The 22,899-nt window shown below is 43.5% G+C and overlaps 7 protein-coding genes across 7 annotated transcripts; 2 read left to right on the forward strand and 5 right to left on the reverse strand.

Annotated features, from left to right (window-relative positions):
* Positions 1-2,282: 2,282 nt before the first annotated feature.
* Positions 2,283-2,591, reverse strand: Bfra_000518 (uncharacterized protein; the record flags this gene model as incomplete). The annotated part of the gene is made up of 1 exon (XM_037330964.1): positions 2,283-2,591. The coding sequence occupies one exon, from the start codon at positions 2,589-2,591 to the stop codon at positions 2,283-2,285; it is 309 nt and encodes a 102-aa protein (XP_037197297.1).
* A 263-nt stretch (positions 2,592-2,854) lies between these two features.
* Bfra_000519 (uncharacterized protein) lies at positions 2,855-3,190 on the reverse strand (the record flags this gene model as incomplete). The annotated part of the gene is made up of 1 exon (XM_037330965.1): positions 2,855-3,190. One exon carries the CDS (start codon positions 3,188-3,190, stop codon positions 2,855-2,857), a length of 336 nt encoding a protein of 111 aa, XP_037197298.1.
* Positions 3,191-4,236: 1,046 nt separating this feature from the next.
* Positions 4,237-4,668, reverse strand: Bfra_000520 (uncharacterized protein; the record flags this gene model as incomplete). Its single annotated transcript, XM_037330966.1, has 2 exons — positions 4,237-4,539; positions 4,609-4,668. The coding sequence occupies 2 exons, from the start codon at positions 4,666-4,668 to the stop codon at positions 4,237-4,239; spliced, it is 363 nt and encodes a 120-aa protein (XP_037197299.1).
* A 1,020-nt stretch (positions 4,669-5,688) lies between these two features.
* Positions 5,689-11,335, reverse strand: Bfra_000521 (putative mynd finger family protein; the record flags this gene model as incomplete). Its single annotated transcript, XM_037330967.1, has 8 exons — positions 5,689-6,900; positions 7,057-7,848; positions 7,911-8,427; positions 8,483-8,554; positions 9,743-9,933; positions 9,984-10,257; positions 10,307-10,880; positions 10,927-11,335. The coding sequence occupies 8 exons, from the start codon at positions 11,333-11,335 to the stop codon at positions 5,689-5,691; spliced, it is 4,041 nt and encodes a 1,346-aa protein (XP_037197300.1).
* A 1,478-nt stretch (positions 11,336-12,813) lies between these two features.
* Bfra_000522 (uncharacterized protein) lies at positions 12,814-13,836 on the forward strand (the record flags this gene model as incomplete). Its single annotated transcript, XM_037330968.1, has 1 exon — positions 12,814-13,836. The coding sequence occupies one exon, from the start codon at positions 12,814-12,816 to the stop codon at positions 13,834-13,836; it is 1,023 nt and encodes a 340-aa protein (XP_037197301.1).
* A 409-nt stretch (positions 13,837-14,245) lies between these two features.
* On the reverse strand, positions 14,246-16,131 carry Bfra_000523 (putative mfs general substrate transporter protein; the record flags this gene model as incomplete). The annotated part of the gene is made up of 4 exons (XM_037330969.1): positions 14,246-14,532; positions 14,715-15,326; positions 15,390-15,843; positions 15,970-16,131. The coding sequence occupies 4 exons, from the start codon at positions 16,129-16,131 to the stop codon at positions 14,246-14,248; spliced, it is 1,515 nt and encodes a 504-aa protein (XP_037197302.1).
* Positions 16,132-20,001: 3,870 nt separating this feature from the next.
* Bfra_000524 (putative nucleus protein) lies at positions 20,002-22,695 on the forward strand (the record flags this gene model as incomplete). The annotated part of the gene is made up of 1 exon (XM_037330970.1): positions 20,002-22,695. One exon carries the CDS (start codon positions 20,002-20,004, stop codon positions 22,693-22,695), a length of 2,694 nt encoding a protein of 897 aa, XP_037197303.1.
* Between the last annotated feature and the right edge of the window lie 204 nt (positions 22,696-22,899).

The following is a 22,899-nucleotide window of genomic DNA, read 5'->3' on the forward strand; positions in this document are numbered from 1 at the left end:
TTGACTGGCCGATGGACGTTCTCACGTATCTTGGATATCCAATAGGACAATTCTTCAACACCTCTCGTGCATGGGAGGAGAGAAGAAGGAGGGGTGTTCCGCGTCGAGATTGGCTCATTGGAAATATTTGATGGGAAAAAAGGAAGGTTACACGTCAAGCGAATCGAGGACTTTAATACATGATGAGTGTGAATGAGCGAGTATCTATCTAGGTATATGCGACGTTATGGCTTGGACATGACGAGAATGATACTTCAATTGGATGCACATGTACATGCGTAGGCATAGATGTATATATATGCACCGAGGTCATATACACAACCTTCTTATTTCAAATACTTTGCATAGCAATAGCAGCAATAGCAGCACTTGGATATTCACCACGAATAGAACAATGATGGATGGTGTTCTTCGCAGGTAGGTACAAGGGTATATGGGTGTCTTTCAATATGATCCCGTGACCTTGTTATATCACATGTCGTACATGAGCAGGTATGCGCAACTGAAGCAGAGAGAGTACCATGATTAGATATTAGATATTAGATACCATGATTTGTCACGTCGCTCTCAATTATCCTTCACCATGATAATGCCTTGCCCACTTCCACCGATTCATCAGCGTTACACATGATCCATTGGAAAGTGTCACATAGACGATGGATGGAATAAAGTGGACGGGAATCCAGAAAGCGTTTGAGAAAAGGCTTTCAAGTTTCGTCTCATCATTCATCGATCGATGACCGCACAATCATCTCAAGTTTGTACCGTCCGGTGGATAAAGTGCATTTTTGCATGAATGTAAGCCTTGTACAGTGATAAAAATAATCCCTTGACAACCTGCCATCTGATATATGTCACTGAGAGTAACCGCTATCGTGAGACGAGGGGCTCTGACAATTCTGGCCGGGCTTTAGTTTGATCGAGGGATCTAAGGGGTCCTTCCAAACGGTTGATGTCGCAGAGATTAATAGGTTGGATAAAAAGAATTGGAAGAAAAAAAAGATGCTGTTGTTGCTATTTTGGGTCCATGGAATGAATCTTCCTTGTAAATCAAATCACCTAGTGTTACTTGCTCTTTCCCTTCCCTTCTTTCGTCTCAAAAATTGACTCCATTCTTACATTTCTTGATTTCTTATCTTATCAAATCCGTATCCATCCATTGGCAATGTCACTCACTCACGCACGATTCACGACCGACCGAACGATTGATCATTTGATATGCAAATTTTGACGGTCGAACTCATAGCGGTGTGATATGTGATCGGGAACTCCGTCATCCGTTCGTTACCTATCCGTGATTCCCCACAAAGTCACTTGGGTGAGAAGTGGACCTTTCGTCTTTCATTGAATCCATCCCGCTCTGATTTTCATGGATCCATGTTCATGAAAGCACGATGTACCTTCTCTTCTCCTCACTTCACCTCACTTCACCTCACCTCACCAAGACGGCTCGTGGCGATGGACATGATACATCTCCCTACCGAGGTATACCTACACATTCATACATATATTTATAGAAACCCCATATCAGGTATGCAAGCAAAGTAGCATCCAAGTCAAAATCCAAGCAACAAAGAGACGAGAGCAAGGTATGCAGAGACTCCCAAATCATTACCACCCAATGATTCCCACCAGGGTCAAAACTCAAAAGAACTATGTGATCACAACGGGAGAATATTCAATAGCTTGCTTACTATTGTGTGATAACGATAACGACGAGCCTATCTCGACATCGCAAAATCCCTTCCGATTCGGCTTTAGAAGAGCCATCGAAGACATTAAACATCGGAAGAGCTAATATTAGGCGTTTGCAGATGTGACTTGTTCTTAGCGTGACATTGGCTCATTCTCTTCGGGTACATATATAACACGTGAGCTGATATCCATCTCAAGTGGGCTCAGTGAGTGGGCTTACCTTTTCTGCACGTCTTTACATCTGCACGTCGCTTCTGCTCAGAAACTAGAACCAATTGGGGTGGCGGTGACATCTTTTCATCTTCATCTCGTCGATGCATTCAATTGCAATCTTGGAAGAGAACTTTCAAGTATCCTCGACTGGGTTTCGTAAAGCGCGGGGCTGATTATCGGCCTCTTCTATTTTCTTCTACTCCAGGGTGATAACCATACATGCTATACAAATTGGTCAAGGCCGACCAGGACAGCTGTCATGGCGGAGCAATTGGCTGTCTCACGTTGCGCCGTCGTTAGCCAATACCTAAACAAATGTAGGTCTATCAGTACTAATTCATAGCCACACAGCATTACTCGGATTATCAACTGGATCAGAATTCTGGTGGCGAATTATCGGTGTCCATCGTATGGTATACTTTGATCGACAGCCGCTGTTCTCCTGTACCTGCAAATCTCTCAGCCATTCGAATGATCATCTTCAATAGCCCAAATTCCGACCGGCACAGTTCGCTACGACATAGCAATTTTATATCCTCTACACGAGATTTAATTGGAATCACAGCATTTGATTTGGATTGTGCGGTGATGAAGCATAGAACCTCTTCATGTCTCACGAGTTCATCATCTTCACAGTCAATGATTGTGTTATCATCCTTAGCTTGATTGTATTGTACAAACATTTTTGTTCTCATCCTACATTCCCATACAATTGAAGATAACTTTCTAAACCTGTGTCGGATCAAACAAGAGTAGCTAATAAGTAATAGCCTTGTATCTAAACACTTATAAACTTCCATCTCTTCACACCTATTGAAGTCTTCCAGTGGAAGCAACATTGTGGAGTGCATCCTCAGATGCAGTTGTCCTTCATTTGAGTCGATATGCTACTCTGCTATCACCAATTTCTCTTCAAAAGCTTCTTCTTCATGTCGAGTCCATTGGATCACTTCTTTCTTTTACTTTGGGAAAGGTCGGTCTGATCTTCCGTCCCACTCGTCTTGTGGTTTCTTCTTTCTTGACTCCTGACATATCGGTCATATAGACGCCTCTCCGTTTCTGTGTTATCCCCTGAATCGCTTGGGTTTAGCTGTGCAGCTTCCCTTCTAACATTATCGTGTATGTCCCATTTTTTGCTACTACTGTCGCTATTGCTATGTCTGCTGGATGTGTAGGAAGACCGTTGATTTCCACTGCCATATATTTTATCGTTCAACTCATTTTTCTCTTTTTCATATCTTTCTTCTTTCCTAATTTTCTTGCTTCTAAAAGGAGTGGACATCTTTGCTATGGTAAGATGGATGAGACTAATACAAAGTAACCGTTTGCAACGAAAGAAATGATATTATGATATCGTGAATACTGAGATCTGATCTGACGAAGTATGATTGTATCAGCATCGATAGAAAAGAAGCCGCATTATATGGAAACTCCAACACTACAACGGTCGATAAGAAACGCCTGAAGGAATTCCCATCTCGTGTATACCGACGATACAATGGTTCGATCGAGGCTTGTCGCATGTACATGAACAGAGTGGTCTGTCGAAGAACATGTTTTAGCCGCTTGCAAGCTAAGCTGGAGAGTAACCATAAAAATATGAATTTTTGGTTGCGAGGCGGACACATGTATGTATGCGCAAATCGTGAGAAATAATTATATCATAAAGTCCCCAGCTGAAAAAGCATCAACCATTCATTCGCATGTGCAAGAGCGAAATCATTAACCTCAATCAATATCCGCACTCGCGACCGTTTTGCATCTGATCGTTCAAACAAACACCGACAATTAACCAAAATGAGCCAACACATTGTCTTTCGTGTCAGTTAACATTAACAAATATGTCATATGCATCATTATCATTGCATTCTTTGTATTGTACGGATAATTGAAAATCGATTGACTTTGTAAAGTACGCATGGAAAACGAAAAGTATCCCACGTATACTTCACGCGATGATTCGAAACGAGAGAAGAAAGCGCGAGTAAGATTTCTCAGTGAAAATTTAGTGTTTGAGCTCTCATTTCGCCCACAACAAATAAGAGGTGTGGGAAATGAGATTTCTGGTCGGAAGATATTATTGGCGCTTCGCTCACATATAGGTCGGTCTATACATGTACATGATCGAATGCATACTGCTATCATCCCACAATGCCATGATTTGAGTGATCGAATATGTCAACATATCACAAATAATTCATAGACAAGGTTCCACGATTCAAGATGGATCGATTCGCTACACATTACAGTACCGCTCATCCATGATAGAGACTGCCAAGAGCATATACATATACGCTAACCTCTCATTTGCATACACGCCGGCTTCATTCATCGCTCTCCTATCGAATCCGTTTCCCAGATACGACTCCAATCCGGATGAGTCCACTCCACGTCCCTACTCCTCCTCAACCAATTTTGCAAAACCAGATACAAGATCCTGAGATCGACCAGCCTTTCGGCTTCCCTATCTGGCAAAAACTGTTTGAAGCCATAGATGATATCCAGATAATGGACGTCCAGCAGGTTGACCCACTGGATCGTCGTCGCCTTGGTCGAGTGATGTATGACAAACGCATGCATGATGTTCAAAAACTCGTCGTAAATTCCGGGGCGAGTGTATTGGAAAGCATTCTGTGGTGTTGAACAGCTGAAGTCAGCATGTGTCACCATTGGACAAGTCAAGGATATGATACGGCCTACCTTAATTTGAAGGACGTAGTTTGATGCGTCTCTAACAGCTGGATGCCGTCGTGTATCCATGTTGTTCTCTTCGCTTCGATATTATCAATTTGTGTCAGGAAACCCTTGCTGCCTATCTTAGATGTTGAAGTTAGCCCCAGACATTATATCCCCGTTTAGCACCCACCTCTTGGCTGTCGCAGTCGAGATTGTGGAGATGTGGGCGTAGTAATGTTGACGTTGACGTTCAACAAAGAAGATGACACTACAAGAGTAGAAGCGGCTTTGGCAAGATAAGAGGATGATTTGGATGTTGGAGAGTTGAAATATTGCTAATGCTGCTAATGCAACAGGTGTTAGAAATGCTGGTAGAAGGAAAATGCTTAAATCTTTGTATGCCAAGAGTGAATGAAGTTCCAGTGAGTCTTGTAATTAGATTGAGAAGAAACATACTTCATGGTATCTCTGAAAATAAAGAAAGGAATGGTATTGTGTTTAGAAGTATAAGCTTCTTAGAAAAGTGCAAGTACTAACAAGACCTATCATGGAGGAGAGGTTATATCTGTTCGAAGGACCCAATATAAAATGCATGTTTAGAAGGAACGAAGCAGTTGCTATTACCATGGGTACGATCAAGCTTCCTCATTTGTGTCACTGGTGGCATCCCTCACAAACTCTTTCCCAGCATATACAGAGGAAACCCCAGCTCTTGCCGAAAAGGCGGCATCGGTCAAGGCAAGTGAGTGTTTTAATTAAGATATAAATTAGATGAAGAGAATAGATGGATGGATTATGGGCTGCAAAGTCGTCCTTTGAGAATATTGTCCGCTCTTTTTTCGCTCTCTGTTGGCATCATCACATCAAAGCATACGAGTTATTGCTCCTCATGCACACATCTCAATCGCCTGCGAAAAGAAAGACACATTTGTATGATCTTGATTTCTTTGCGCGGTCTGCAATGTAGCGCTCTGATGTTATCATGCAGATACATATTTAACCTTGTTCGTGGAAGATAATTCATGACCACCCAGAGAGCCTGCCAATAACCTACGTTTCCTCGGAGATTGGAAAATAAGCATCTTACCCACGAAGACTCAGTAGTTACCATCCACCAAGCTCCTGTTGGATTCGTTCAAGCATTTGAGTGCCGTGGAACCCCATACCCCGTTTTACTTTAGGAACATCAAACTTAATCAAGTCCTCTTTAACACCTTCTCCAAGTCCCAAATCTTCATTCTTGATGCTCAAATGATTAGACCATTTTTCTTCATCCTTGACATGTGCTTCATCTCCAACGCGCTTCTTGTATTTGTAGTCTGCACATACTTGGCCTTGATGAGACGCATGGCATGGGATACAAGTTTCAACGAGACATCTAGCACAAGTGCGGGATTTGGTGGGACTATTAACCCGGTAGACTTGTTCACAGTCTGCGGTTGGACAATGATGAAAATCATCGCGATGATGACGAATGTACGAAGTGAACGATGCTTCAAGTAACTGCTCAAAACTTCTGGATGATAGATTCTGCTCAATCTCTTGCAGAGAGAGAACAACATCGCATCCGACAGCCGTACAATTGATAGATACCTCTTTGTCGCTAGATGTGGTCGAGGAGCATAGATGCTCAAAGCATTGAAGGCAATACAAATGGCTACAGTTGATACGGATTGGACACTCAGCAGGACACCAGCAGACGCTGCAATTGTCTTTATCGTCGCCTGTCTCTATCTTGTCGATCTTGCCAGCAGCAGCGCTCCTGGACTTTATGACTGCCATGGCAGTGTGATAGTTCTTAGGACTACCAGCAAGTAAGATCTTCTTTGGATTCGACAATGTATCAATCGAAGCAACATCTTTTCCAAGAACTGATACTATTTGATCAAACCCACCACCTGCTACCCACGAAAAGTCACTTGGAGTTAGCTTAATAGCATAGCCTTCTACTCCTGATGTGATAATTTTGTGAAGTGTGTGTTGAGCACTGTCGATATCTCTGGGCGAACCGTACAGCCAAAGTTGTTGTCTTGTTCTATCTCGATCAATAACAACGTTATGATCGTTTGAAACTCTCTTGATCTTCATCAATCCGATTGGTTGCATGAAGTAGTCGTTCCAAACTGGCTTACCCTCTTCTAGAGCCACCGTACCGATCAATACCTTCTCCAGCTTATTTCTGGCGTTGGAAAAGTTCTCTCCGGGCTCTCCCTTAATCTTCAAAGTTGTGAACTTCTTCGCGACATCAGTGCTTGGGTATGCTCTGATGGTAACTCGCTGCCCTATCAGTGACTTCTTTTCATCTTCAACTTGCGACTGTATAGCCGATTATATCTTTGTGATGACCCTAAAACGAGTCGAAACGATTTGTTGAGCCATGATTTTTCCCTTTCCCAATATCTCAATGTTTCTATTGTTTAATTGTGCGATCGCCTCCCGGGCATCTGACTCGTCTTGGAATCGTACCCTTACTTTGACTCTCTTAGCTGCCGGATCTTGAACAGGGTCCCAAGACTCCACGGGGCCAATGACTGAGCATAATTTCTTGACATATTCACGAGACACCTCGTCAGATGCTTCATAGCTCGGTCTGCCAATTTCCAATTCATCTGGTCGATATTTCTCATCCATCGCACCTAAGATGTCCTCTTTGTCTGCAAACACCGGTACATTCTTCAAGATACATAGGAATCTGTGTTTTTGATCGGTCAAGATATGAGAGATAACCGGCGATTCGCAAGCCAAATGTTTGCCTACGACTCTGTAGTAACCGTCGTTAAAGTTGATGCATATCATATTGGCGACATCCTCATTTGCATATTTCAGGATGGCCATCTTAGAAGATCGATACCATGACAAAAACACTTCACGAAAGTCGACTTCACTTGAAAATCCAGAGACGGGAAACAAACTCGTAGGGACTGGGCTCGCCTTTATTTGGGAGTACATCTTAAGTTTTCTCCAGCCAGATTCCAATTCTTCGCTTAGAACCGAGCCGACGGTGGAATCTTCAAGTCGCAGATAGGCAAGAACGGAGGGCGGAGTACCAATTCTAGTAATTCTAATGCAAATTCCACATGTTCCAAGGTCGAGTCTAGCTAGCATTGTCTCAATGTACTCGATGTTGGTATCCTGTGGCAAGCCGGTGATTCGGATAGTTGTAAAGTCAGACGGGACCGCAATTTTGTAGACTTTTGCTCCATCTCCAAACATTGTAAAAGCTCCAGAGATTGCGCGTGCAATCATACCTTTTGGTACATTATCCTGGATAATTTATCAGTTTCAACTTCAATATACTAGCAAGTTGAAAATGGGACAAGCCATACATAATTCTTAGTGACTGCAGATGGCACATTCAGAACAGCAAATGATGTATCGATGATGGTGGAAGAGAATGGGCGAGTCTTCTTGGTATTTTGCGTATCTGGAAGCTTGGTTGCCTTGTGGTCAGGCTCAATTGGGCTATGTAGGTAAAGGCAATCGCCTCCCTTTGTACACTTTCCTCTGGCAAAGAAACTGCAGGTTGTGCGGATCCGAGCTTTTGAAGAAGCTTCCACTTCAATCTCATGACTGAAAGGACAGTTATCACCCCTTTGACATCTTCCTCTTACAAAAAAGCTACACAGTGGAGTGGCAGATAGTTTTTGCGACGGGGTTGCTGGTTCAATTCCATGGCTAAAAGGACAGTCTTCACCCTTCTGACAATGACCCTTCGCAAGGAACTTACAAGCGATAAGTTTTGTTGCTATAGGACGTAGATTCTGACCAGAAGGTTGATTTTCATCGCTTGACATCAACGAAAGAATTGAATCGGGCGTGTTTGTTGTGATGGTTGTATCATGGCTGTATTGACAAGTATTGCCACGGCCGCATCCAGTAGAAGTTACGAAGTACTTACAAGGTAGCATCATGGAGGTTTGATCCTCTCGTCGGATCGATGGCGTTTGAAAGTTGTTGATGTGTTGATTTCCTTTGGTAGGAATCGTGGAATCGTTTGTGATGAACACTTATTTTTTCATCTTACAAACTTTGAGTTGTATCTGAAGATGAAACGAGAGTGAAAATATGGCTTTGCTGGAAATCGTGATAGTGAATATATCGAAACCTGGCAAGAGAATGGGATTGATTTCCGGTCCACCTTCGAAATTACCCGGCGATACGAATACTTCTTGGATGATACCAATGATCAGAAAGAATGTGATAGCTCTTTCTCACTGTTTATCTTCCGCAATCAAAAGGAATCCATGCTGGAAATAGTAGAAATTACGCGCTCTCATACCTCACCGTCGCGGCGAAGAGTGAAGATCAAAGAATATCTGCCAAAGTGCCGATCTAAGTATAAATTGTCCCTCGATTGATAGTGTATGTAAAGGAGGATAGGTTTGAGATGAGAGTATTATTTGATGTTATATCGCAAAAAATAGGTGTGATTGATGGGTAGCGATTTATGAAGTGTGATGAATCATCTTGGTGAAGTCGTTTGTTTGTATACGCTCAGCAGTTCAATCTATTGCGCTAGGGAACTTGACCTTTGAAGCAAGAGCGTCAGATGAGGTAGAGCCTTCCAAGTTTGTCAACAGATTTTTGTTCATTTGTGACTTTCTTCCTTCTCTTCTTCTTCTTCTTTTCTTTCCTTCCCTTCCCTTCCCTTCCCTTCCCTTCCCTTCCCTTCCCTTCCCTTCCCTTCCCTTCCCTTCCCTTCCCTTCCCTTCCCTTCCCTTCCCTTCCCTTCCCTTCCCTTCCCTTCCCTTCCCTTCCGTGTCCCCCTTTGCTTTTTTTCTTTCTTCGCTTTCTACCTCTCTACCTCTCATCTCTCAAACTTCCCAGACTTCTCAAATCAATCCTATATCAAGCTTTCCCATTCTACATACATTTCCGAGCCCAGATGTCCCGATGCCAATAACCTATCAAATTCCTCCTGATTTGCCCCATTTCGCAACCTTAAAGGCCATTTCGCAACCTTAAAGGCCATTTCTCAACCAATATATTCTTGGTTTTTATTTTTAACCCTTCCACTTTACTGATTTCATACAAGCAACACTCCTTCATAAACCTATTAAAGAGCTCGTCAAGGCCTTGAAACCGAGATCTCGCATCGTTGTACCTCAGAAAGTCTGCATTGTAAGGTTGAAGCATGTCTGATTGAATTGTCATGTACCTATGTGATTTTGCTGAATCAGTTGCTATGCTATCAATGTAATCCTTGTCAGTGCGGCTTTCATGGACAGCGTTGAGGAATAAAACAAGAAATGTGGCATGCGGATTCTGTGATTTACGCTTCAGGTAAGGAGCGAAAGTCATCAGAAGTTTTCGGGGTCCAATGTAGCCACGGTCTCCAATATTTGAAACCTGTGAACTATCACCAATCTGTACTACTTTTGCAACCGATTGAAGATTACCTCAATTCTGTCGAAATAGTATTTGCCAACGCCTCGTCCCTTCATGATACCTGGCAGATCGACTGCGTCAAGTTCGAATAGTTGAAAGCGGATTTTCAAATTCTCAATTCGCTCGCAAAAGCTTTGAAGTTGATCTTGAAGATAGAAATAAAGGCTGCCATAGATATCGTTTCGAGCCATTGAAGGTTTCGAAAGGTGTCCTTCGAGAGGCCATCCTTCCAACGGATCGGCAGAATCCATCATAGGCCAGAATTCAGTGCTCTGAAATAATGTTCTGTCATTGAATTAGCAAGTAAACTTTCAAAAGACTTGAAGATATGTACAGATTTGGCATATTGAAATCCTTGCGAGAATGTCCGAAGGGAAGAAGTATGCCATCAGTACGGAACTGAGTAGCACAGACACGCCATGCAGGTGGTCGGGTATAAAATTCTCGCTCGATATAATCTCTTCTCGAGGGTGGCAATGTAGTGTCAACCATTACTTTTTGTGCCTTGCTAGCTGATAGTCCATCTGGAATTCTGAAAAAAGAGGGAAGAAGATCCCAAGAAGCCTTCGGTAATACCAAACTTATGCTGCGAGTGCCGAATGTCCAAGTTTTGGATTGCAAAGATTGCGCAGGGCGGCCAGCTACCTTTTCACAAACATCTTCAATCAGCGGGAGGACTTTTTCTCGAAGTTTTCCCAAGTACGACTCGGTTATGAATGCAGAGTACCAGATATGAATCATGATGTCTGCTGCTTCCATCGGGTCGAATACGAGAGCTGTGAGGAGCAACATTGCATTCCGGGCGACAATGTCAAAATCCTTGTCGTTAATTATAAGCTCACATCTGCCCTCATACGCAATTGGAAGTTCGACGAGAGACTTGACAACATTTCTAATATCCCCAGATGCTGTAACCTTGTCAGTCCGCAATTTTCCCCTGGACTTGACACTTACCCGCAAATAAAAGATTGAGTTGTTCTGGCAAATCTTTTCCTTCATTCTTACAACTCTGAATTATATCAATGGCAGGAACACTACCCCATAAATACTTCTTTTTCCCGTGTTGCACCAGAGTCACCCACTGTTCAGCTAGAGCAGGATCATCGTTGTCTCCAATAAATGCCAGACGTCGTTTCTCTACATCCCATTGTGGTCTCCAAGACTTCTTTATAAATGGATATTTGCAATCCTTCTTATGGGGTTTCCAGTGTGCAACTTGGTAATGTTTGCTGCAATATTGAACCAGAAAGCACCCATTGCAAGCTTTCGAGGCGATATTAGTACATGGAATCCCTCCATCATCTTCATCTTGATCAACATTGGCGCACGTAACTTTTGGGTGCTTCTGAGAGGAACCAGCCATGATGATCTCAGGACTATTGAATACTGTTAAATACAATGTGCGACGAAAAATGGAGAGTCGACTAGAGCCTCTTTATATCAGTTCAATCTCCGCTCGCAATTACTCATAGAACAAAATAATACAAGAATAAACGTCCATTACAGGGTATTCATTGGAGCCACATCAATCAAAAACCCGATGTAATATATCGATGGGGGTCTGCACCTTACCGTCGCCAATGTAACGGAGCAAACACATTACTGCAATCATCCGAACGTAGCCGAAACACGTTCACAATTTCTTGTTTACTTTCCAGGGCTTTGGTCCTTGATTTAGAGCACATTCTCTGGTAGATTTTCTGCATTTTGCGTTCTTGATAATCATATTACATTTCGTTCAAAAATCATGATTAGAATCTCACATTAGACATAGCGGCAGATAAAGACCAATGCTCTTTCACCCCTTATTCCTCTCTAAAAAATTCCAACCAAAAAGGCACTACAAGTCAATAATAAAGTCTTAAGTCTCAATAGTCCATTTTATTCTCTTCTTGCTTTGAATTACAAGAAAAGATTTCACTTCTCATACAAAATTTCAATTCCTAACAACCTCATCTCAAGATCGAAAATCGCCACTTCAACCGTTGACGTAGCCGGAAGGATTTATCGGTCTTTGATGTTAAAACGGTCCAGGAACCATGGATAAATGTTTCAAAGAAGTTCTGTCTTACATAACTTCAAACGCGACTGGTAATGTTTTAATGAATGATGAAAGATGAACTAAAAATCCGGCCGCCAATCGGCCTGGAAAGAAAAACTTTCCTCGGGTCTATAATCTCTTTCGCAAGAGCGATTTGATGATTGGGTTGGATTTGGCTATGCTATGGTCTCGAGACCTGCCTTTGAACCGCCAACAATATTCTTTTGCCGATGCGGGATTTTGCTGCTTATATGTTTGTATGTTTTTGTTGAGCTGTTGGTGGCTGATGTTCTCAATTTTGACGGATCGTTCAACCCAGATATTCATTTTCTTGAATTCACAATTGTCACATTTATACCTCAATTTGCTTTACCATTTCTATGTTAAAAGAACACTTACACAGTCATAGTGGCTGTAGATTTATATCCGCATAATTCCAATCCTCTTCTCGACTTCTTACACCACCCTAACCATCACTGTCTCGTCCATTCCATCCAATCCCATCATCATCATCATCACCATCAATTTTTCTCTACCCCTCCTCCATCCCAAGCCATGCCCCTGAAACCCACCCACTATCAAGTCTACAGTCTCTCCACGAGTAGCACCCTCCTCAGCACCGAACTCATCTTCATCTTCCATCCTCGCGCCAAACGCTTTACCAACTCCTTTAAATTCCTCTACCACGAATCTGCCTCCCCCTCTCCTCCCGCTCCTCTTCCATCCCCCTCCATACTCTCACCCAAACCTCCGCGCCCAGCAACCTCGAATACCTTGGCTACCTCCGCGGCAAAAGTAGCATGAAGAAAGCATACGCCCTCGCTAAAACCGTGCACCATAGTATCAAGCGTCCATTTAAGAAATTCACGAATGATGTTGTAGAAATATGGATCCAAGAGGGTTTGTTACGCTGGGAGCGACGTCGCATACCGTGTGAAGTTGACGAGTCGATTTTGGATAAGAGGACTCTTGAAACTAGGGATGAGAAAGGAAGACTCTCAAAATACGCAGAGGAGATGATTAGGGCGGGGGAGGACGAGAATGGAGAGGGTGGGGATGATGACTCTCCATCTTCATTCTCGTCCTCACTTGCCTCCTCCTCCCCATCTCAACGCTCCCTCGGCCGCTCAACGCGCGAATCTCACCGCCGCCTCTCTCGAGCCCGGACAACCCACCACCCCCCCTCAAGCACCGACAGCTGGGCCCAAAAATACTCTCCCAAACCCCCCAAACGCTTCTCCATCTCCGTCTCCCTTTCCGCAAATTCAAGTTCAAATCCCCGACCCAAATCTTCATCTCACTCTCGTTCTCATCCTCGCTCTCGCGCTCCCCCCTCTCCCCACCACGGCCAGTCCTCCGACTACGATTCCGGAATCGGCATGTCCGAAGACGATTTCAACCCCCACGATGACGACGATGCGCAATCAAATATATCCAAATCATCCATCAACCCCGGCTCATCCATCTCGCATTCCGATCGTGCCTATTCTTCTTCCCACTCCTCCCATCGCGCCCACCCCAAAAAGGATGTCTCGCCCCCTATCTCCGTCGTCGAGGACCAGCTCGAACGAGAAGAGGCGATCCGTCGTCGCATCTTTGCAAATAAGAAAGCTGAGTACATGAATTCTTCTTCATCTTCTTCATCTTCTTCTCATCACCCCCCTCCTTCTTCTTCTTCAGGTTCAGGCTCACAATCCCGATCACGAGCACAATCACGAAGAAGTCAAACCCCCACCCAAGCATCCCACATACCGCGTTCTAATAACCCGTTTCGACTTTCGGTTGCGGGAGAGGCGAAGCCAGATCCGTGGGTTGGGCGATGAGATTGATTGTTGGGGTTGTAGGACACAATTGAGTAGTATGGGTAAGATGTAGTGGGTATCAATGAGTCTCTGTGTTGATTTTCTTGGACGGAGAGAGGTAGTTTGTTCTGGTAGCTTATCGAGCTAGGTTATTGAAGGAGAAGACTATCATTCCCAGCTCCTAGCATTGGAATAATTTGAATAGTATAATTAATACATTACATTATAGACAACATAGTTTAACATCAGCAATAAGCGATCCTCTCCATCTTATACCGTACTGTATCATACAATATCATAATATAACATACCCTCATTCCAAACTCCACCCCACGTAGGTATCATTTCGCCAAAATTCAAACCCAGCCTCACAAACCATCCATATTTCATGAACTCAAACCCTTATAAATGTCCTCCTCTTCCCCAGCCTCTAGAGCCACCCATGGAACCCTGGTTTTCCCCCTTGTATCCTCCACTGCTCTCCCTTCCAGATCAATGCCCCAACTGGTCCAAAAAACAGAAATAACACAACTGCAAATGTAAACCACGCCCATGTAAACCCTACTTCATCTGCGAATGGCAACGCGAAATATCCGACTACGAATGAGAGACCGCGGGAGAGATTGAAGAGAACGCCTGTTTCGGGAGTTTGTGGCTTATAGCAGTCTGAGACGTAGGCATAGAGGGTTGTGGAAGCGATTTGAAGACCGAAGACACCTGAGGAGGAATGTTAGTCAAGGTTAAGTAAAGGAAGAAGTGGGGTTGAAGCGGGAGAATAAGGTTTGAAAAGAAGGTTCGAAGCGGGGTTTCATGGGGAAGGATAGCGAAGAGGGGTTCAGAGAAAGAGAAATATTGAGGCACTAAAATGGAAAATAAAACCAAGTAAATCATAAACATACCAAGAGCCAGTCCAATAAGCGGAATAATAAAATGAGTTTTCCCCACTGTAGCTCCGAAAACAATCAATCCCATTGGCATGAATACCGCCGATAAACAACAAAGATAAAGTCTATATTCCGGTTTTCTTATATCTCCATTTTTCTTCGCCATACGATACATGACATAGTCACTTGCTTTTCCAGCGCTGAATTCTCCCAATAAACTACCAATCATGAGTGAGACTCCCAGACAGGCACCTATTGGACCAGGCTTCAGGTTATAGAACTCGGTGTAGATGGCGGCGATAGAGATTGCAGGCATGACATTGATGAAAGTCCATCCCCATGTGTAGTACCAGAATGGAAAGAGAATGGAAGGGTAGCGGAGCATGTAAAAAGATTCTAAGAAGTGGGAAAATTGGAGTGAGCGACCAGGGAGACAATTCCCGCGAAAATCAAAGAGAAGTTCATAGTACGTGCGGGTTCTGGTACGTGTGGAGAGGTAAGATGGGTCGCGAGAGAAAAGAGTTTCGGGAAAAAGGAATATGGCGAGAAGGAGAGAAACGCAGGTGCTGATGGCTCCAATCCAGTAGTCCCATTGCCAGCCTAGGGATGACCCTAGGAAACCGCCAACTAAATTGATTATGTTAGCTGGTTTTTCGAGGAAAGCGTAAAACTCAAGGTGACTTGACTCACTAATCGCAGCCACATGAGCACCGTTTGTAACAAAGAGGGAGTATACACCAGTAGCTTCACCTCTCTGATGGAGAAAGAACATATCATTTACACAAGCGGTACCCACCGACATCATTCCACCGAACCCAAAGCCACAAAGAGCACGTGTACCCACAAGTTGTGAAAAAGTGTTTGAACGAGCCGATGTTACTCCTCCAATAATAGTCAGAACTATTGCGAATAAGGTGATAGGTCTACGACCATAGATGTTCGCCAAAGGCGCATAAATGAATGGTGAAACACCACCCATGATGATTGCCGTAGTTGTGCTGTACGAAGCCACTTTTGGACTAACATCAAGCGCATCACTCAGGAGAACCAGACTTGGATTCACGAGTGCGGCATTGTAAGGTCCTAGGAATGCCATGTAGCCAACTTGAATCAGGACGGCCCATTTGAGCCATGTTGGCCAATTCTAGTCGATCATCAACTTTGTACTTTTTTTATCGAATGGATGAAATCTGGATGAGATGAAGGGATGTATTTGGAATCTTGAGATAACCCGGCAATATCGGGTCATGATTAGAAAATTACAACATACCAATGGATCATCTTTAAAGCGACTGGGCTGGGGTACTAATGGTAATCCATGTTGATCAAGCTTGATTTCTGAGGTTGGAGATGTCGAGTTTGATTCCTCCACACAAAGGGCAGATTTTTGATGAGAGTCAAATTGGTCAATGTTTGATTGACTTGATGACATATTGGAATTTTTGATGCGAAGACAAGAACTGCCGACCTTTATCCTTGATCATGAAAGGATTGTTGGTTGACCAAAAGGGTGAAAGTAGTTTTGAGAGCTTTGAGAGTTTGGAAAGATTTCGAGGACCAATTCCGAACTACATGCTCATGTTGATATTCTTGTACTATGAAAAGAAAGGGCATTAGCTCCCTTGCTTGTACATGTATATATATAAGTATATATATATATATATATAAAAGAAGATATGTTTATGTATCTTTTCGCGGACTTTGTGTAAAGGAATCGTTCCAAGTGTTATATCTCGTACTATAGATTGATGATAACTATATGGAAACACAGCAAATGAGCATAAGCCTTACGGAGGTACCATACGATATCTTGTCTTCTAACAACCCTCCAGATGATAATGGAATGATCAACGAAGTGTACTCCGTACAGCAACCAAACAAAAAGACGGTACAACATACCTCTTTCTGAACGATCCGATCCGACAGAGGACCCGAGAGAATGGTAAAGTGAGACCAATGAGGCACGGGGATATGTATAAACAATGGTATGTATGATAAATATATGTTACAATAGCTTGACAGGGCAGGCAGGACAAGGTAGAAGAAAACAGGGGATTGTGTGATCAATTGGGATTAGTTTATGGTTTGGACATGTACGGAGCATGTAATCTGTATGTGTACATGTACTCCGTATGTATGTAAGGATTAAAATGTTCTCGATCGATGGATGAGATTTGATAATTGAAAAAGTGGATTGATAGATTGATAGATTGATTGATTGACTGATAGAAATATTGGTAGATTGATAGACTCAATAACCTTATGAATTGAACCAACTGTTTTTGATACAAGGAATACAGCGTAAGAAGTAAAATGACCGAGTAGAATCGATCGTTCGCTATGGGAGATATTGTAGGTAGGAAATAGCGACGGCAGTTGTTTAAAGAGGAAGAAGAAGTAGACGAGGAAGAAGAAGTAGACGGAGGAGAAGAAGAAGAAGGGTAGGAGAAGAATACTAAACCGGTATGTCTTTCTTTTTTACTCGAATGAAGGAACGATGTGATGATGGACACACCCAAGCATATATTGTTATATCAACACATCTGCTTTTTCTTTTCTCTCTCTCTCTCTTTTCTTTTTCTTTTTTTCTTCTTCATTCTTTCCCTATTTTATAGCTAGTCGGCGGAGTGCCAATCTCAGCTAATAAGTTGTATTGGATACGAAAAAGCTTGTTGGATACGGAAGAGAGAAAGAAAGACCTTGGGAGTAACTCAAAAGAGTGAGAGGTGAAAGAGGGGAGAGGGAACGGGAAGGGGAAAGGCGTTTATGGGGCGACTGAGTGAAGACTTGGCCCGAACTTGATTAAGTTTTGAACTTTGATTTTGATTTCCACTTTTAATGACCCATATCCAGCTCTGATTCGCTCGCTTACAAAATATCTTACGCACTCTCTGTGGATCAAAAATGGAGACATGGTACAAAATACATAGCACGGTCGGGTGGTACAAAATGTGCGAGTGTGCCAAGTGATGATTGATTATCTAAGCAAGAGTACAGTACCTACCTACCTGGGACCTACTAGATAATAAAAGCAGCGACTCGGACTAACAAATCAAGACTTCAGGTGATGATGGAATTGTGTGATTTTGGATCATTTCCGATAGCCACCGGTAGCGGAGGTGTGTTACACGCCATACCTAGCTACCTTATTACTAAAGAGGTGTGTTATTTTACCGGCATGTCTAGATACGAGGTAAATCGTAAATCGTTGAAATTCTGTTCACGGAGTACGGATTATAGATTATAGGGGGGCTCGGGGGCAATCAATAGATACTAGGTACCTGGACATTTACTCGTAACAAGTCGCAGTACTTAAATGACTGGAGACGGGCTCCAGTGTATCGGTACCAACGGGGGAAATGAGGTCTAATGGCTAATTGATCATGGGCAATGGTCAATGGATAACGGATAATGCGTGGATAATGGTGAATGGCATGTTACGTTTCATTGAGATTCCTCTGAGATTCCTCAAATCAAACATTCAATTCAGTTCGGAAAGAAATGGTATCCAATGAATCATGAGAGTATAGTAAACAAACTATATTGAATCATGCCTACCTACCTACCCAGTAATCTAACCAAGTATTGGAATATGTGTCGATGTAAAAATCGATAAGATAAGAATGGTTCACTCGCTCGATGCATCAACACTTGCTCGGGTAGATCTCCTTATTTTTATATGTACCAGATATACTTAAGTACTGGCGATGACCAATGGCCATAGGTTTTACCTGAGAATTTGATGGGTGACATTCCCCTCAATCTACGATAGCAACTGATGAATATCATGTATTAGATTTACTTTTTTGAAGACTTCCACCTCGTCAAGAACTACCAACTTGAGATGGATGACACCTACTAAGTACTTAAATGCTAGGGATCTACTATGATGAGCAGCTGGGGGGCGAGGAGGGGATGCATTTGGTGTAAGGACTGGCTCGAGACTGGTAGCTTAAGATCTACCTGTCATTGAAACCTATTGATTCTCTCCGGAGCAAACTTCCAACTTTACGCATCTGTCTGCAGTAGCAGCATACTTTCATACTAAGGTAATGTTCCGATTAGGTCATTCCCGGGGGTTGATCATAGGGAAGTCTTAAGTCTTACAAGCTACAAACAAGTTACAGTACAAGCAGGTCCAAGTCCAAGTCCAAGCCCAAGTCCAACATCATAATATCGTTAGTATTCGGAAATAAGAGGAAGACCTACTGGGCTGCTATCTAGGTACCCTTGGTACATGTACAATTTCAAGGGTATCGATACGGAGTAGAGAGTGCTGCATGCTACTAGGTACCTATCTATACCTACATCTACCGGCAAATCATTGACTCTAATTGTTATATTCTTACCTCTCTCACGCGACGCGACGGACAGTTGATTTTGTCCATATAGAGCCTCTGTATACCTAGATAGTCCCTACTCGCTAGTACTTATTAAATCCGTCTTCCAACGTGTTCAAACTGGTAGGATGTAATGGATCCTGGTTAAGGTAAATGACCATCTACCTACCTAGGCTCCTAGGTAGGAAGGATATATGTATGTCCGTCGCTATGTGCCGGTACTTTTTAATGTTCACACGACATGACCACCCACTGGCACTGGCACTGGCCCAAAACGATGGCGAGAAAAAAAAAGAGGCTAATGAAAAAAGTTGATAAGTCAGCATCAGCATCAGCATCAGCACCAGCACCAGCACCAGCAACCAACATCGACTTCTCTCCCCTCTCCCCACTACCTACCTACCTGCCTACCTACCTATGATAAACCTACTAGGCATTTCTCTTATCCTCAATTATTTCATTGCCCTTTCCTAATCACCATAATATTACCTCCTTGTACCTACCTAGTACTTGCCTAACCCATCACTCAAATTTAAACCCTTCATACTCCTTCTTCCTTCTTCCTTATACTAGCCATCTATTCCGTATTGTATCTTTCCCCATTTATATTGGATTCCATATCACACACGAGATCTGAGATCTGTCAATCGGTCAATCGCATTCAGATACTACCTAGCACCTAGTACTAGCACGTACTAGTACACTAATTGCACTTCATCCGAGTAATTGTATTGTTCCTGTCTAGTCATACAATCATAACGAGATGAATTGATACTTCTTCATTCCTGTACTCAAGACCTGCATCCATAAACCTCCATGATCCATCATAACCCTTCATACTCATAATTGTCACAAATTATTGATCACCACATCAAAATCTATACGACTCTCTATCTCTTGACACCCCGGATTTTGCGGGGTTAGATCTCACTTTCCCCCCCTCCCCTCCCTGCGCATAGAAGATGGATTCATCCAAAAAGAAAAAGCCTGGCAAGGTCCGTATTGCGGATCACCTGCGAAAAAGAGCTCTGGTTTCTTGCGATCGTTGCAAAAGGCGTAGAGTGCGTTGCTCACGAAATGGAGAGGATCCCTGCCAGAATTGTGTGGAAGCCAGTGTAGAATGTAAATCCACCTTGCCCCGGAAGACTCGAATTTATGGAAGTGTCGAAACGCTTAGTATGCGATATCGCGTGCTGGATGCGGTTGTCAAAGGAATCTTTCCCGATAAGGATACAAGTGATATCGACGTTCTATACGAGATTGCTGCAGAGCATAAAATAACGTTGCCTGACTTCACGGGAGATAATCTTACTACGGGCGACATACGCATGGAGGAAGTTTTTGCACACGTCCCAAAGGAATTGTCATTGTCGCCAGCCTATTCCGAGGGTAGCCAACGTACCTTGAAAGAAGAGCCAACGCCAACAGAGAAATCTGTAACCGTACCCAGTTCGCCACAGGAAACACTTGTTCCCACACCTTCGGGGGGACAATCACATTTTATTGGACCTTCTTCAAGTTTTGGATTTGCCCTCAATCTTCGTGCGCTGGTAGGATCGTATGCTCAAGTTCTTGAACCGAACAATCCAAGGATGAAGTTGATGATAAACTTCGCGACTTCAAAATGGAGCAAAGGCTTAGAGCCAAAGGCGGCCGAAGAAAAGCACACCGCCCCTGGACCAGCAGATCTCGAACGAGATTCTCAAGCATCTAGAAGCCGTCACGTGCTTCCGCTTGTCCCAGGCAAAGATCCATCAGAAAAAGAGCCTCTATCTTCACTTCTACCCGCTCGGGAAATCGCGGATGCCTTGGTTCGGTCATTCTTTGACCACGTTCACCCAGATTTTATGCTTTTTAGACGTCGCTCTTTTGAACAGCGCTACGAGAGCATGTGGAGCCAACTTGGTAATCAAGTACAGGATTTCGAACCCGGGTGGCTATGTTCAGTTCTCATGGTTCTAGTACTTGGAGCTCAGATTATCGAGCCACAGGATGATTTGTACCTGCAAATGATTCACAATTATAAAGTATGGGTACAGTCGCGAGTGTCCCAACTTCAATATACCAGTACACTAGTCAATATTCAAGCTCTACTCCTTTTGCATATGTATTTACATAACATGTCTGAACGTAATGCAGCTTGGACGATGCTAGGTGCAGTTTTAAGAATGGCTATGACTCTTGGAATGCACCGAGAAGGAGGCAACAAAAATCTCGATGCAAGCGAAATCGAGGTTCGACGCCGTGTGTGGTGGACAATTTACGTACTGGAACAGAATTCATGCACGATACTGGGCAGACCTTCTTCTATCGACGATATGGAAGTCACCATTAAATATCCCAACGAAGATCTGCTTGATGGTAGTGCACATGTACCTATGGCATACATCGAGGAGTTGTGTCGTTTGACAAGGATAATGGCGCGTACCAGCAAGATGATGTATCCCTCTAACGCCATTTTATCCCCAGATGATGAGAAACATAGGATCAATTGGGCCGGTAGATTACTCTCGGAGTTACATGATTGGCGCGACCGCTTACCACCACACCTTCGCCTCGGACTTCAAGGAATTTCACATGCCCACTCGCGTGCGATTTACCTACTTCATCTTCAGTTCTATCTCGTACAGTCACTTGTGACTCGACCTTACGCGGTACGGAAAGCGATGCTGCAGGTAGCGCGGAAGAAAGGGAAACATGTTCGCGCTAACCATCTCTGTGAAGAAGAACACAGACTGAGTTACAAATGTGGTCTTTCTTCCAAAGAAGCTCTTAAACTCATTCATCAACTTATCACATTAAACCAATTCAATGGTGTAACCTGGATTGATCCTTACTATGTATATCACAGCGTGGCCGTTATCGCGTTGGAGTTCCTAGCCAAAGATGAGCCAGATAATGACGAAGATATCTCTCGTAGGAAGGCGGTCTTTGATATAAGGAATGCAATGGATAACATTCGTCTCTGTCCAGTCTTCGCTATGCTCACACAGGTATCTTTCCAATTTGCTCAAATTGTCGGCATAATCGATAACCATGTAACTGCCGCACAATCTCAACATTACGACGCCATGCAGATGCAGTCTCATGTTCAAGCTATCCCTGATATCGACATTGAATTCGAAAACCCTCAGCAGAGCAATATTGACAACGTCTTTGATTTAATTCTAGGGAATAACTTCAGTATTCCTTGGAAAGTTGGACCGGATGCCTTTTCTCATAATCCACAAGTCTCAGCCCCGATGATGGGGTCATACATCGATCGTAGCGTGCCGGCTATGGATGAACAAGCTGCCGCCACCGCGATGCAGGGAATGCAATCACAGCAGCCATATGTAAGCTGGCCCACGGGTGGATACGGAGTGATGCCTACACATGCGCAGTATGGAAATCCATCGGCAACTCCATCGCATATCAATAGCAATAGCAACGGCAACGCTCAATCGCATGCCCAGTATTCAAATTCAACAGCCGGCCCATCGCAGTTCCCAGTAGCAGCCCCAACTCATGTCAACCCGAATGGCAACGGCATCGGCTCCTCTCATGCGCAATACGCAAATCAGCCAAATCCGTCACATCTTCACAGTAATGGTAACGGCCATTCTCATGGGCAGTATTCGAACTCCCATCCTGATTACGAGCATCGGAGGAACTGATCACTTTTAACGCATTATATGTCTATTGGTATCGAGGTGTTAAAAATGGGTATGCGCGTGGGAAAAGCAGGAGTAATGAGCTAAAGGGTGTAGAGATTTTTAACCAAGTATAATTTGCCGGGGATTTGCGGGTTTTTTGGAGTCTGGAACCACTGGCAAGGAGTTGGAAAACCGGACGCGAATCAGGGATTTTGGGGTTAGGAG

The sequence above is a fragment of the Botrytis fragariae genome, assembly GCF_013461495.1.
Source record: "Botrytis fragariae strain BVB16 chromosome Unknown tig00000001, whole genome shotgun sequence".
Lineage (NCBI taxonomy): Eukaryota > Fungi > Ascomycota > Leotiomycetes > Helotiales > Sclerotiniaceae > Botrytis > Botrytis fragariae.